The sequence below is a fragment of the Globicephala melas genome, chromosome 15 (assembly GCF_963455315.2).
Source record: "Globicephala melas chromosome 15, mGloMel1.2, whole genome shotgun sequence".
In the NCBI taxonomy this organism is placed as follows: Eukaryota; Metazoa; Chordata; class Mammalia; order Artiodactyla; family Delphinidae; genus Globicephala; species Globicephala melas.
In genome coordinates, this window is record NC_083328.1 from 68,234,215 (window position 1) to 68,250,094 (window position 15,880).

The following is a 15,880-nucleotide window of genomic DNA, read 5'->3' on the forward strand; positions in this document are numbered from 1 at the left end:
TTCTGACTGTACAGGTGGGCAACCCCAGACCTGGAGTGTCTGAGTGAGCTGTGCCCTGACTCACACTGTGAACAGGTGGCAGAGACAAGGCTAGAACACAGGTCTCCAGAGTTCCAGCTTGGTGTGCTGTTCCACTACATATTGTCTTTAAAAATCGACACCGGGGGTACACTCTAGAATGTTAAGAAAATCTCGACTCATCTTTCTCAAATTTCATCTGTTTCATTTAGATTCTGATAGGAACTAAAGCACAGAGTTGAAAACTGAGTATTACAAGTCTAGGCCACCCATGGCTCATAAACAAGTAGCAGAGTCGGGGCTAGAATCCAGATCCATTCCCCTTTAGAGACAACTTTTGCTGAAGACTGGGAGATAAAAAACAGTTTTAAAGGATCTTCTGGGTTTTGTTTCATCTAGGTTGAGCCCAACCTTTTGGTTAGACTGGCAAAGAAAAAAAAAGGACAAAGTCGGTGATGTCTAAAGATCACTCCTCTTGGTTGGAGAAACCAAACCAAACCAAACCAAATCTGACATAAAAAATAAAGTCCTGGTGTGCCTGATGTGCAAAGATCACCACCAAACCAGTGGCTCCGACGCACTCCCTTGCCGCTCTGCTATTGCTACTCCATGCGGGCTAAGCCCACAATCTCCTTCCAAGCACAAACATCTGGTAGAAACATCATCCCTGAAGACAGGACCGGTTCTGCTTCCGCACCTGTTATACCAGTTAAAAAGAAGCCAGTTCATCCCCTCCAGCTGGTACTCCCGGAGCTGGTTACTGTTCTTATACTCTCGAGACTTCTCAAGTTTCTGCCAGGAGTCTGAGGCAGGTCGCTCCTAGGGAAGGAGAGCAGAGAGCACAAGACACAGAGAATGATGCTTCAGGAGCAAAATGTGCAGAGGGACACAGGGCAATGATGGGGAAGGTGGTAAATCTCAAACGCTGTCCTACAGCTGGCTGCAAACTGCAGCTACTGTCTTCTGATTAATGAGCCAGTCCTGTATTTTCTAGATTTCAGCAGATTAAACTAAGAACACCTCTATAAAATTTGCAAGCAATTAATGAAGAAGAGAAACAGACCCACCTAAAATCTTGATAAGTATTATATTGCTTTATTGAGACTCTTAGAAATCACTCCCACTTACATTTTAATTTCCCTACAAGCCAGTATTAGTCAGGTTTTTTAGTTTTCTATAGACAGAATTTTTTTGTTGTTGTTTGTCCTTGTGGTATCAGCTCAGGAAAATATACTGGGTCAAATATTTTCTTGATTAGTTTCTAGAGTAAAGCCCAAAGCCTATATAATCAAAACTGTAAATTCTTTAAATTCACCATGAACATAATAGCAATCTTATTTTATTTTCCCATATGAAACACCAATTTCTAAATGTAATTGATCTTTATTGATATGAAATGGCATTTTTATCATATAAGTTCTAATATATCCAGGGAGCTTTATCTAGAGTCTTCATTCTGTCCTACTGCACTGTCTCTTATTGCAATAAAACCACACTTTTGAATTACTACAGCTTTATATCTGATGGGGAATTATTTTTCAAAAATGTCTTGGCTATTCCGTCTTATTTAGTATTCTGTATAACTGTAGAATCAATTTCAAGTTCCCTTAAAATTCTATTGGAATTTTGATTAATCTGGGGAAAATTTTAATTTTTAGGTATTAAGTCTTCCCACCTAAAAATTTTGTTTATTTATATTATTTGGACATAGACTTGATTATTTTGCTTCTAGACAAATTGAGCCCCTAAGTTGACACTTCAAGGTCTTAAAAATAAAAACTTTTAGCTATGCCTATATTTATATAAATGAGAATTTTGAGATTTAGCTTTTCTAACAGCAATTGTAGTCTTTGGTAGTTCCACTTTGGAGTATTACAATAAAGTTTACTCCTGAAATATGCCATTAACTAAAACGAAGCCTTCCACTTGTGAAATTTAATAAAATATCCCCAATCATTTCATATCACTGATATTTGGAGATAAGTGTAATCTGTCCAATCTGTTCAGACCACTGAAAGTGTGGTCTTTCAGAAACTTACACACCACAACTTACCTACAAAATTACTATAGCTGTAGTTAGGCTAAGCCCCTTGAAATAGAACTCTGTTGAATATTACTATCAGCACATAGGCAAAGGTGTTTTTAGAAATAAAGGGGAAAATAATTTATTATGTCAAAAAATTAATTTTAAAGAGAAAGCTCTTAAGCAAAGATATTCCTATAGAAACTCTCTTGCTCTGTTCCCTTAAAGAAATTACATTCTTCTCAACCTACAGGAATCATTCAGCCTGGATCCCTGAAGTCCATGTAACTCATTTTAATGGCACTCTACTCTACTACATACTATGGGGAGACTTCCTGGAATGTTCCTCATCTCTAGCGACTGAAGTGGCTCACTCCTAGCATTGCAGATTTCTACTTTGCTGCCTTGGTAGTGCTCCTGATGTAGAGGCATCACGCTCTAACCCAGTCACTCCTCTGGGTTTTCCCTCTTTCTCCAGTGCTAAAGGTTTTAGTTTTACATCACCATTAACATGACCAGCCATCTAAGGATAAGGTTTGAAATCAGCTAGAAATTCCCGATGCCTAGTCCAGTTGGCTCCTAAGTGGTACAGACTACAGCAAGTAACTTACCCCAAGGCCCCACAACCTTTAGTGGCTACTAATAAATTCAGAAGAGAACTGATTCTTGGAGTCTCCAAGGTGGGTCTTGACTATTAAATGACTGCTACTCTCTTTGCACAATCGTTACTGACACTCATTTCTTGCTCTCCCAAAATTCCATATCTGACCTACATGTGACCAATTTTTTACCAAAAAGCTTTTAGTGATGGAATGTCCTATTCATCAAGAGTGGTAGGGTTATCTCTAAACTTCAAAGCCCAGGATAAGATCCCTTAAAAAAAAAAAATTATTCAGTTAAAGTATCATTTGGAGCCAGCCCTTCTCTTAGAACATAAAAAGACAACTTTAATTATATTTTGAGCTACCATTCCAATTTAGGATGAGAAAAATTTCAAAACATACCTTCTAAATGAGAGAACAAATAAATTAGAAACCAAAAGAGACAGGTGTGAAATGATCTCATAGTTCACTGAGAGATGAGGAGGACAGGAGCATCACAACAGCAAAGAAGGAAAGGAAAAGGGAAACTGACTGAAAACACTTGCATTCATATTCTCGCCAAGCGCAGGTAGTCAGTCTGAAGAAATAAGTGGGATTCAGGCTGAGAGAGTAAGAATCTTGATTACTTCTAGACGATAACTTAGAACTAGCTTCACAATGAAATTCTCTCGACTCTCTGCTCCCCCACTGGTTTGCTTCTGCTTTGGGCCACATGCCCCAATTAGCCTGGTGCCATATTTGTCCTGCACACACATGCTTCTTCCGTCAGCCTGTGAGCTCCTGGGGCAGGGCCTGGACCTACCTTCTTACTCTGTCCCACACAAGAATCAACCTACAGCAGGTGCTTAGTAAATGACCAACAAGTTGAATTTTAAATGGACAACTGTTATAGGAGAGGGTTGAGAGAAAAATTCATTAATCAATCATGTAGACAAACACTGTAAAATACACAGGTTTCTAATCACAGTTCCGCATCTCAAGATACCTCTATACCCTTCAGAGCCAAGAAACAAAAGCAAAACTGCTTTTGGATGGACTCCGACAGGGATCTAAGTTCAGTGTCAAAGTCTTGCCTTTGAAGTCCCAACTTTCCCAGTGATATATATAAAAACAACAATAAGGAACTGCATAAGAGTTTTTCATATAAAAATAGTGATTTAAAAAAATAGAAAATGATCATTCCAGTCTATAGTTATATTCTTTCACAGCTCTGATTCTTTTCCCAAGTTAGTCACATCTTAACTGGGCTCTATCCCAATTCTGCCTCCTCTGACATTTTTGCAGCTTGGTGGTAATAATCCAGAATCAGAAAAACAAACCAATTCAACAAAAACGTACTGAAAACCTGTTTTCTCTGCAAAGTCCCAGCGATCTATAGAGAAAGGACAGTTCTTCCCTGTAAGAATATTCCACTTGAGTAAAGGCAAAGGATAAAACTGAAGAAAAGAGATCACCAATGGAGCAAGGGATAAGAAACAGGAACAAGAAAGATGCTAACAACTTACTAAGCTTCTTTCCCAAGCCAGGCATTTCTTACCTTCTATCTTACTGACTCCATCTGACAGCCATACACCAAGAAATCAAAGCTCATAGCCAAGCTTCTGAAATGTCACATACATCAAAGTAGAGCCGGATGTAAAGCTGACCTGAGTGCTAGCAAAGTGTGATGTGGGAGAAACACACCCTGAACCGCAGTTTCAATGGGAGTGACCAATGATAAGACACCACAGAAACCACTCAGGAGAACAGCCCAGGGGACACCCAGGATTGCCAAGCTCCTAAAATCACATGTTACAAGACGTGCCGAACAGTGACATGGGTACATTACCACATGCTTAACTTCAGGGAGAACTTGCAGAGATTCGAATTCTTTAACTTTCGCAGGATCCACATCTTCCTCCAGTTCCCATGTACTTTCTTCGTAAGGCAGTGAGCACCACTTCACCAGGTAATGCGTCACTTCCTAGTGGGAAATGGGAGAGACACTTACGTTCTTTCTACTACATTACAGGAATCAGTCCTACACTGACAGACCTATGAAAACCTCCCTACAATACAGCACGCGAATGCCACGAGAACAAGGACCACATGCTAACGAAACGTGCAAAATATCTTCAGCAAGCAGCAAAGACACTTTGTAAGAGTCTCGAAACAGCAAAATACCCACCTCTCCGGTTTCTGCATCCTTGGTGTGGGCCACCTCCAAGATGCGATCAACCTCCACGTAGTCTGGGTTGAACAAGTCTTCGTCAGGCTAAGGCAAACAAAAAAGAAGAGCTAAGAAGTGTCCCCCAACCCTCCAACCCAGCATCCAGTGTTTTAAGTGACCCCCCCCCCAACTGGGCCCCATTGGGCGGGAAACACAGAATGAAAAGGTTCGCTTGAAAATAAAAGTCACCTCACCGACATTTCTTTACTGTCCCCAAATCCTCCTGTTCAGGACTGAATTTAAAGAAACGACCCCACCTTACAGGTTGCCCCAGGGTGAGATTTTCCTGTTGGTCATTACAGTACTGAGCAAAAATCAGCACAAGGAGGATTTCCAGAGATATCCCTCGGAAATCCAGAATTATAATTTGTTTTTCTTCTTAATACCAATAATAATAACAGTTAATATTGGAAGGAGGCATGGAAGGAGCTTCAGGGGTACTGATAATGTTTTATTTCCTGATCTAGGTGCTGGTTACACAGGAGTGGTTATTTTGCAAAAATTCACTGAGCTGTACCCTTAGGACTGCTTACTGTTAAACACACTACGCTTCAAAAAAAAAAAAAGCGTACTTACAAAATAATAAGATTTAGAAATATTTAATGTGTGTCCAGTGCTTTCATTTTAGCCTATGAGCTACTTTATGGAGTAGCAGGTGTCGTAATTATCTTTACAGATGAGAAAACTGACTCAGAGAGGTTAAATAAGTATCATGACCAAGGTTGCAAAGCCACGTGAATCACAACATTTACCAGGGTCTTTCTTGCCCAGAAGCCCTCCTCCTGAAGTGCAGGAATGTTCTTATTACCCCTTAAGCTAGAAGGCACTTTAGGAGCCGTCTAGTTTCATCTTCCAATCAACGCAGGAACACTTTTTTTTACAGCATCCCTGCAAATCCACCCTTGGATTCAATTATCCCCGTGTTCAGGAATTTATTGCCCTCTGAGACCTGACCCACTGCCAAGACAGCTTTACTTCTGCCTGTTCAGTAGTAGCATCATGATCTTTATCATTATTACTATTAAATTACAGCCTAATTTTCCTCCTGTAACTGACTCATTGGTGTGAACTGCTTCCTCTAGAGCAGCAGTAACCAAGTTGATTCGTCCCTATCGGAACACCTCCCTAACCCCAGGTGTTCAATGTTCTTCAGATGCCACATTTCTAGATCCCTTGGTGATGCAGAGCTAACCTTTGTGGAATAGTGACTACGGGTCGGGCACCATGCTTAGCACTTCTATCAACACTGTGTCATTTAATCCTCCCAGGTAGTCTGTGAGGGTGATAGTATTAGTACTGATTTACATAAACGGAGGATACTGAGTCTGAAGGAGCTACTGCAATTTGCCCAAGGCAAACTGCTATCAGGTCATTTTCCCCACTCCAAAGTTGTAAAGATCTTTAAAATACCAATGTGTGACATTACATTTACTTATTGCCATTTTCATTATTTCATTCATCCTCGCCTGTCCAGGTAAACCTGAACTTTGATTCTGTCATTTATTCTCCCAGCACTGGGTCTGGTGTTGAGGAGTCAGGGTCTCACAGGCCTCCAGCCCTGTGGGGCGTGGGAACTCACAGCCTTTCCAACCCCACTCTCCTTCACACGCACCCCCGGCTACCTCATAAAGCGGCTGGAAATAATGGGTATGAAGAAGCTCTATTCAAAACTAGGTTATTATTTATTTCATAAGAACATCATTTACGCAAGTTATTAACAAAAATGTTGACGAGGTCAAGACTGAAGGTAGCGTTACAGCAACTACTCTCCACTCTCACTCCTCGTTCCTTTCATGACAGCCTCCAATCTTCTCAAAAGCCTTTCCTTCCCCAAGGGTATGAATTCCCATTACAGTATTTCTACACATCCTAACACAATTTTCTATTCCCAACCAAGGGAAAAAAAATCATTCCCTCGGGAATAAATCAGAAACCAGATTCATGGGGCTTTGTAGGCTACATTAAGTAGTTTGGACTTTATTCCAAGACAACAGAAAGTGCTGAAGGGTCTGGAGCAGGAGTGGCATAGAAAACCCTCCTCCCTCACCTGGCCACAAACACGTGGTGACTGAGCGCTGACCCTGCGCCTAGTACCACAGATAGGAAGTACCACGAGGAAGGCGTGGCCCTGTCTGTCTCGCAGGGCTCAAAATGGAAGACACAGACACGTAAACAAGTCACTACACTGCAAATGCTCGCTAAAATAGAGGCGTGAGTAAGAAGTTCCAGGAACCGAGGGAGACTATCCAACAGGGCTTCAGGATGGTTTTTCCAATTCTAGTCCTTCCTTTCCAATTCTCTACAGAGGAACAATGCCATAAAACACCATTCTCACAGGCTTTACAACAATCCTGGAGAGGCCTGGGGCCAAACGTTACGGCTAAAGAGAAAGGACTCCATATTGGGACAAAAAGAACACTTATTGACATTATCCTAAAATAGTTTTTCGTCATTTGCGGAAAAGGAGTACAGCATGAACAATGAATTGGTAAGAATGTGCAGCAATCTGCTAAAATTTGATGGCATCTCGGTGCACTCTTAAGGTCTAGTATTTGTGACTACATTTAAAAAATAATTTTTATTGTTTTCTTCATAAGTTATCTGTATAAAATCTGTTAAAGAAAATAGAAATCACCACAATCCCATCAAATGGAGAAAATTATGTCATCATTTTCACATACACTCAGACATTTTCTATGCATTATTATGGTGATTCTTCTCTCTTGTACCCCCCAAAAATGGAACTGTCTCATATAAGAGCTTGACATTTTCAACTAACAATAGTTAACGTCACTAAGCCTCTTCCTATGACGTTAATAATTGTCCTCCAATATCATTTTTACTAGCTGCATAGTACTGCATTCTGTGGGATGTATCATAATTTAACAAGTGTCTATTAACTAACATTTTGTTTGTTTTCAATTTTTCACCAATACAAACAACTGTTTATCATAGCTAAGTCTTTGCACAAAGACTTGATAGCTTCCTTAAAATAAATGGTGGAAACAGAACCGCTGGGACAAAGGATAGGCAAATATTGAGACATGTGATGTCTGTTGTCATCCTGCGTTCCTGATAGGTCATCCTAAGTTATGCTCCCAACCAGTGACGACGACAGCGTCTCTTCCCTACACCTTCACCAGCAGTGGAAAACACTTATGTTTAAAACCTTCAAATATTTGATAAGTGAAAACTAGAAGATTCCCATTTTAATTTGCATTTCTTTGACTGCTAGTGAAACTGACTACATTTTTGTATGGTTGATAAGTAATTTTCCCCTCTTTTCTGAATTCCCCATTAATTTGTCCATTTTTTTCTATTTGGGATTTTGTATTTTTCTTTTTGAACTATAAGAGCATTTCTTATCATTAAAGCTATTTGTCATGTGTATATGTATGTGTATCATGCATGTGTGTATGCAAATATAAATAAGGTTTCCATACTGGAATAAGAAGAATGTATGCCTTGTATGTATGTGTGCATGTACGTAATTAGGGAATACGTCTATGTACATTATGTACTTACTTAAAGATTTATTTGTGGTATTTTCTAACTTACAGGCACTACAGATGTTTTGATATCCAAATCCATCAATCCTTCCTCTTGCTGTAGGTACCATACTTAGAAATACCCAAGTTTATATATTTACTTACTTTCTAACATTTTAGCTTTGTTTTTATTTTTTACACCCAAACTTTAAGTCTTCTTGGAATTGCCCTTTTGGGGAGGGGAGAGCAGGAAATGAAAGAACTGTGTGCACATTCCTCCTGTGTGTATATTCTGCCCTAGAACGTGACCTAGATGCACGTTCTTATGAGTTATCAGTTTATAAGGTTTGATCCTTATTCCTTGGTGGATAATTTGTTTTCTTTGGCTTAAATCCGGACAAATCTTGTCACAAATCAGCAGGCACCTGAGCCATAGATCTACACAGGACTTCAACTATTAAGAAACTTAAACCCGGTATTTAATACTGCAAGAAAAGCAGTGATCAAATTAGTAAACATTGCTTCACCTCAGTAAAAATGTGCTTCATCTGGGCTTGTTTATTCCTAAATCGCTTGATCTTCTGTGCGATGCGAGGATCCTTTTCGAGTTCTTCCATTGTGGCCCATTTACAGTGTAAGTAGGAACTATCCAAAGACACACAAATTGTGAGACAAGCACAGAACCAGCAAACCATCAAGCGTTAAAGTGTTTCAATAACCGGGTGACCGTCTAACACAGCAGCAGTGGAGTGACTTGCTGTGGAACTGCTGTAGGCTGGGCTTAGAAGGGCCTTGCCCTTCAGGACTAAAACAGAATACAAAACAATGCAGCAATTCCAAGCAATTCTGTGGCTTCTAGAGAAACTGGCTCAGAGCAGAGGGAGGGCAGGTATAGGCAGGCCATCGTTAATGCACATTAGTGAAAGTGGGCACACAGCAGAGAAAGAAAGAAAAACCCAAGTGGGTAGAAAAGTATAGGCTATAGGACCGTGGTTCTCCACTCTGGGTGCAAATGGGAACTGCAGAGGGAGTTTTTAAAACACACCAATCCTGGGCTTCCCTGGTGGCGCAGTGGTTGAGAGTCCGCCTGCCGATGCAAGGGACACGGGTTTGTGCCCCGGTCCGGGATGACCCCACATGCCGCGGAGCGGCTGGGCCCGTGAGCCATGGCCGCTGAGCCTGCGGGTCCGGAGCCTGGGCTCCGCAATGGGAGAGGCCACCACAGTGAGAGGCCCACGTACCACACAAAAAAATATATATTAAAACACACCAATCCTTGAGAACTACTCCCAGAGTATGAGCCAATGGGTCTCGAGTGCAGCAAGGGCTTCAGTAGTTTTAAAAGGCTCTCCAGGTGATTCTATACGCAGCCAAAGTAAAGCACTGCCGCCTAAGGTGAACTTGAGCCAGTCAAGGTCTGTGGGTCATGCCTTAGGGGCCGTTCTTGGAAAATATAAAAGATAATGGTGTGATGAAAGAAGAAAGTTCTATTCATTTAAAATACACATACAAATAATACACTAAATAGACGTACAAATTCCTGTACTTGACGTAGAACAGCTCCAAGTCGAATGGGGGTTCTCCGGGGTGAACCTGTAACCAAAAGCAAGCAGTTATCAGCCCAGATCCCCATGGATCACCCTTATGTGTCAAACGAAAAAGGTAAATCAATACTTCTTCCTGGTTTTAGAACATATTTCTCAAGGACATTTTCATTTTCCCAGGTCTTTTTCTGACAGGTCTGGAGCAGGCTTTCTAAAGGCTGAACACACAGTAAGCTATAAGGTTAGAAAAAAACAAAAATGATCCTCCTGCTGTCATTCTTAGGTCCAGGCTGGGAGAGCATTCAGCTGATAAAGCCAAACTGGCCCAGGGCTCTGAGAGCTGCTGCAGAAGTGAGAACATGCATTTCTGGCGTCCTCCCAACCGTCCCCCACAAACTCCAGTGATGTTCACTCTCAAAGTAAGGAAGTGTACTTTCATAAACACTTGAGGTAAAGATGAAACTATGCCTTCACTGGCACCGGCATACTCTTTCACGCCAGAAATTTTCTCTAGAGGTTCTCTACACAGCCCTGAGATGTTGAAAGGAAAAGATGTTTTCATTGGGAGTCTTTTCCCATCTCTTCTTCTTGGCCCTCTGATGACTTTCAGTGGGCTATGGCAACTAAAGGATCAATACCTTTTGCTAGGATCATAAGGAAAAAAAACATCGGTTTGGGCCATACTCAAATATTTCAGAATTTTATGTCTTAAAATCTTTCACGGAGGTGAAAATAAGTGTCAACTAGCCAAACAGTGCTCTTGCCTAGCTCTCAGTCCAGCCAAGAATGACCACTCCAGAAACATCTCTCCACAGAGGGTGTAAACTGCGCTAGTGATATACAAGCCAGAAACATCAGCCACGAACCTCTTGGACAGTCTTAGATGCCAGGATCTTCTCAATGATGTTTGCGTCATCTTCTGGAGGCTCCTGGAGATGGAGGTTAAAGAGAGAGACAATTACGGCACCACAGGAGCCATGAAATAATTCTAGAAGAAATACTGTAATAGGCACTACTTTGTCCAAAAGTTCACGTTTGAGTACTGAGGTCTCCCTCCTATCAGCCCACAGAGTGATCAAAAGATCACACACATTCTAACCTCTGGGCATAACACCCTATCACCTTCCCCTCCCAAGTGAGCAGGGAAGTTATTCTGCTTCTTGATTTGCTTCAGATTCTTCATTTCAGATCTGCCTTTAGCATCATTAAGATTGACCCTAAGACTTCCCTTCTCTGCCAAAACTGCTTACACGTTGCTGCATAAATTTTCAGAAAGGCCTAACACAGAAGAGTCTGGGGGCTTTAGAATCAGAGGGTCCCAATTCTGACACAGCCCAGCTATTGACTTTGGGCTAGTCAATTAACACCTCTTAGTTCCAAGTCTATTAAAACAGGAGTTAAAAACACGTATCTCACTGGGTTACTGGGAGGATAAAACGGCATGTGAAAACATTTTTTGGACAGTAAGCGCTATGCAAATGCAAAGTATAATTATTCTTTACTAAATTGTACCATCTTTCCCCTCTGTACCTGGAAATGGCTTTCTGTTTCACTGATCATCCATTGACTACAAATCCCAACTGGAAACAAATTAATTCCTTCCTTTCTGCCCTAGATACACATCAACATTTCCTAATCGCCATGAAATCTCTTTCTACAGAGTATTTGACTTAAGAAAAAAAAAATCTGCATTTAAAACACAATGAACTTAAAAAAGGATGCACTGGATCTACAAATATTTCTTTAAAATTTTATTTTGTTTTAACTTTATATAAAGGGTGTCATGGTGGATGTAATCCTCTTTAACTTAATATGATATTGCCAATATTCATCCATGTTGTTCATGTTGCTTTAGCCATTCAATTTTAATGCTGTATAATATTCTATTGTATTAATAAACCAGAGTCTATTTGTCTTCTTCCTTTGATGGACATAAAAAAAAAAGAAAAAGGATGCATTGGGTCACAACTCTCCTGTTAAATGTTCTTCCTCGGACTTTATTTGGGCAGTTTTATTTCCATCGTTTCATATGCACTACATAACCTTACCAGATCCAGTATTTATCACAATATGAGATTTAGAACAGTATATGAAAAGAACACTCATCACAACAACCCTAACTCTCAAAATAACTATTTGGGTTCCTTATCAGAACTTTCCAAAAGGATGGTTTATGCTGCACCTCACTGCCCATTCTAGGGCTCAACTGTCCCAAAGTCATACCATTACAGAAAACATATTTTCTAAGAACTTAAATGAAGCTTTCCCCAGAAAGGTGATGGTAAAAAAAGATGAGTAGGGCGGATGGCAGAAAAGAAGTATGGGAATCAGCAGGCACTGACAGATGCTCCCAAAGGCTACAAATATTTATTACGTCCCCCCGGACACATGGCATTGTGAAGTTAATCCAAAATGACAAGTCTTTTCCCACTGCTCAACCAGAAGACAAGTGAACTGGGCCTACCATACAATAGAAGGATGGGGCGGGATACAGACTAAGCTTTTGTTTTCCTGTCAGTATGTTTCTTCTGCTTGATTCTTCTGCACAAGTAAGAAAAGGAGAAGGAGGCAGTTTACTGTGGATTGCCCATCTTCTCCCACCACAATATAAGCCTTGTGAGGGCAGGGATCTTTATTTCTTTTACTCACTAATGTAGCTAGATACCTTGAAAAAGCCAGGCAACAGTGGGTGATCAGTGAATATTGGTTGAATGCTAAACGACAGGGAAGAGGAAAAGAGACACAGATGGAAATACACAAGGAAAGATAAAGCATTATTCTTAATCTACATCATGTGATTAAAAAGTCTCCCCCTTCTCCATATACCTAGACTTATCTTCTACTGTACAGACGGGTAACAGCAAAGGGCCCAAGCTAGATGTACTTTCCTGAGCAGTAAAATCACTACCCCAACCTTGCAGCCAAACAGAGCTCTGACTATGACAGGTGGACGGCGAACAAAGGAACAGGGGCTGAGTTACAAGAAACTAGATTAATGAACCAACTTCCTTCCTAACTTCCTACTTCATTTCCTTCCTAAATTTCTCCCACATTATTTATTGAGTGACTTTTGTGTTTATGCACTGGTCTTATAGAAATAAATGAGCTACAGTCTTCATCATCAAGGAACTGCCAGACATGCTAACATAATGCTTTAAGTGAGGTATGGCATACATACAGCATGCAGAGATCTCAAGTGTACAGTTGTTGAAGTTTAAGTCCCACCAAGATCAAGTTATATAACATTTCCAACATCCTGGAAGACCCTCTTGCCCCCACTGGAAGTAACCACTATTCAGACTTCTACCACCATTGATTAGTTCTGTCTATTATTAAGTTTCATGTAAATGGAATCATATTGTGTGTGGTCCATTCTCCTGTATTACTGTGTAGTATTTTATTGTATAAATACACCACCATTTATCCATTCTATTGCTGAGGAATATTTGGGTTGCTTTCAATGTTCACATAAATGCACTCATTTACCGTGGATATAACACAGGAGTGGAACTGCTAGGTTATGAGGTTGGTTATATGTTTAGGTTTTTTTTGTCTTTTTTTAAAAAAATAGATTTATTTATTTATTTTTGGCTGCGCTGGGTCTTCCTTGCTGCGCATGGGCTTTCTCTAGTTGCGGTGAGCAGGGACTACTCTTTGTTGCAGTGCGTGGGCTTCTCATTGAGGTGGCTTCTCTTGCTGCGGAGCGCAGGCTCTAGGCATGCGGGCTCAGTAGTTGTGGCTCGCGGGCTCTAGAGCGCAGGCTCAGTAGTTGTGGTGCACGGACTTAGTTGCTCCGAGGCATGTGGGATCTTCCCGGGCCAGGGCTCAAACCCGTGTCCCCTGCATTGGCAGGTGGATTCTTAACCACTGCGCCACTAGGGAAGCCCGTGTTTAGTTTTAATGGATATTGTCAGAACTCTTCCCAAAGTGGCTGTAACAATTTTTATATCCAACAGCAGTGTATGGGAGTCGCAACTGACTTGATACTGTCAGTCTTGAAAATTTTAGCCATTCCCAGTGGATGTGCATCATCATCTCTTTGATTCACATTTCCCTGATAACCAAGGATGCTGAGCATCTTTTCATATGCTTACTGGCCATATGGATATCCTCACTGTGAAGCTCCTGTTCAAGTCATTTGCCTATTTTAAAAATTGTCCTTTTTTCTGATTGGCAAGAGTTCTTTATATTTGCGAGAGTTTAATATATATCTTTATTTCTCAATAAGAGGCCTCTGTCACAATCCATACAAACATTTCCTACCAATCTATGGTTTGCATTTTCAACCTGTAAATGTATCTTCTGATGAACAGAAGTTCTATATAATACACCTTATCAATCTTTTCTCTTATGTATTTTTGTGCTCTGTTTAAGGAATCTTTGCTGCCACCAATGTCGTTCACTAAGCCATATATGTGGTTGTAAATCTTCTTGTAGCCACATTAAAAAACAGATGAACTTGATTTTAACAATATTTTATTTAAACTAATATACCCCAAATATTATCATTTCAATATGTAATCAATGTAAAATTATTAATGGAATAGTCTACATTATTTTTCTCACACTAACTCTTTAAATATCTACTGTGTATTTCATACTTACAGCACATCTCAATTCAGACTAGGTATATTTCAAGTGCTTAACAGCCACACACAGCTAAGTACAAGCCATGCTGGGCAGTACATACCACTCTATTTTGTTCCATTGGTCTATTTGTTCTTATGGCAACACTACCCTGTCTTCATTGTGGCTTGATTACAAAGTCTGGATTATGGTAAGTATTCCAATTTCTTGGAAAAGTTCTTCCTTTTCAAGACTGCCTTGGCTAATCTAGGTCTTTTGTACTTCCATCATCAATTTCTATCAGAAAAACACCCTGCTTAGATTTTGACTGGGACTGAACTATATAGACATCTTCACAATATTGAATATATGTATGTCATATATTGCTCTATTTATTTAGGTCTTCTTTAATTTCTTTCAGCAATGTTTTTCATATAGAAGGCTTGTATCCTCTGAGAGTTATTACAGGGTATCTAATACCTTGATACTATTATAAATGGTATTTTACAATTTTCCTTTCCTGATTTGATGTTGCTTGTTTATATAAATAGTTTTGTTTTGTTTTTTTTACTATATTGTAAATGGTGCCAATACATTTGCTCGACACAAGGTTACCACAAACCTTCAATTTGTTAAAAAAAAGTGCAATATCTGTGAAGTGCAATAAAGCAAACAGCAATAAAATGAGGCATGCCTGTATTTTTTCTTTCATTAATTAATTAATTAAGTTTTGGCTGCGTTGGGTCTTCGTTGCTGCACGTGGGCTTTCTCTCTAGTTGCGGCGATCGGGGGCTACTCTTCGTTGCGGTGCATGGGCTTCTCATTGAGGTGGCTTCTCTTTGTTGTGGAGCTCAGGCTCTAGGTGAATGGGCTTCAGTAGTTGTGGCACGCAGGCTCAGTAGTTGTGGCGCACAGGCTTAGTTGCTCCAAGGCATGGGGGATCTTCCCAGACCAGGGCTCAAACCTGTGACCCCTGCATTGGCAGGCGGATTCTTAACCACTGTGCCACCAGGGAAGTCCTGTATTTTTTCTTTTTCCTTAGTTCAGTAGCCAGGACCTCCAGTGTATTTCTGAATATAAATGAGAATAATAGAATCTTTTTCTTACTCCCAAATTCAGAGGGAAAGTATTCAATACTGCACCATTTAATATAATATTAGCTGTCAGTTTTTATCTACTGACTTTTAAGATGTTCTTTCAGTATTTGGTTTTCTACAGTTTAAGATATGCTTAGTATGGTTTTCTTTTTTACATTTTTCCTGCTTGGGGGTTACCTGACATTGAATGTACTGGCAGATATATTCATCAGTTTATGGGAATTTCTCGTCATTCATTTTATCTTCAAACACTCCTCTGATTCACTCTCTCCTCCACGTCTAGGACTCTAATCAGATATGTATGTGTTAGTCCTTTTCACTACACCCCAATTG

At 40.2% G+C, this 15,880-nt stretch overlaps 1 protein-coding gene across 5 annotated transcripts in view; it reads right to left on the minus strand.

Annotated features, from left to right (window-relative positions):
• The window catches only part of CHD6 (chromodomain helicase DNA binding protein 6), a 208,633-nt gene that overhangs the window by 88,300 nt on the left and 104,453 nt on the right, over positions 1–15,880 (minus strand). For all 5 annotated transcript variants that reach the window (XM_030843581.2, XM_060284146.1, XM_060284148.1 and 2 more), the window contains 6 exons: positions 10,751–10,813; positions 9,875–9,933; positions 8,868–8,985; positions 4,811–4,897; positions 4,472–4,606; positions 716–837 (listed from right to left, as the gene is read on the minus strand). In XM_030843581.2, coding sequence (XP_030699441.1) covers positions 716–837; positions 4,472–4,606; positions 4,811–4,897; positions 8,868–8,985; positions 9,875–9,933; positions 10,751–10,813 — 584 coding nt within the window. The remainder of the gene's footprint in view (positions 1–715; positions 838–4,471; positions 4,607–4,810; positions 4,898–8,867; positions 8,986–9,874; positions 9,934–10,750; positions 10,814–15,880) is intronic.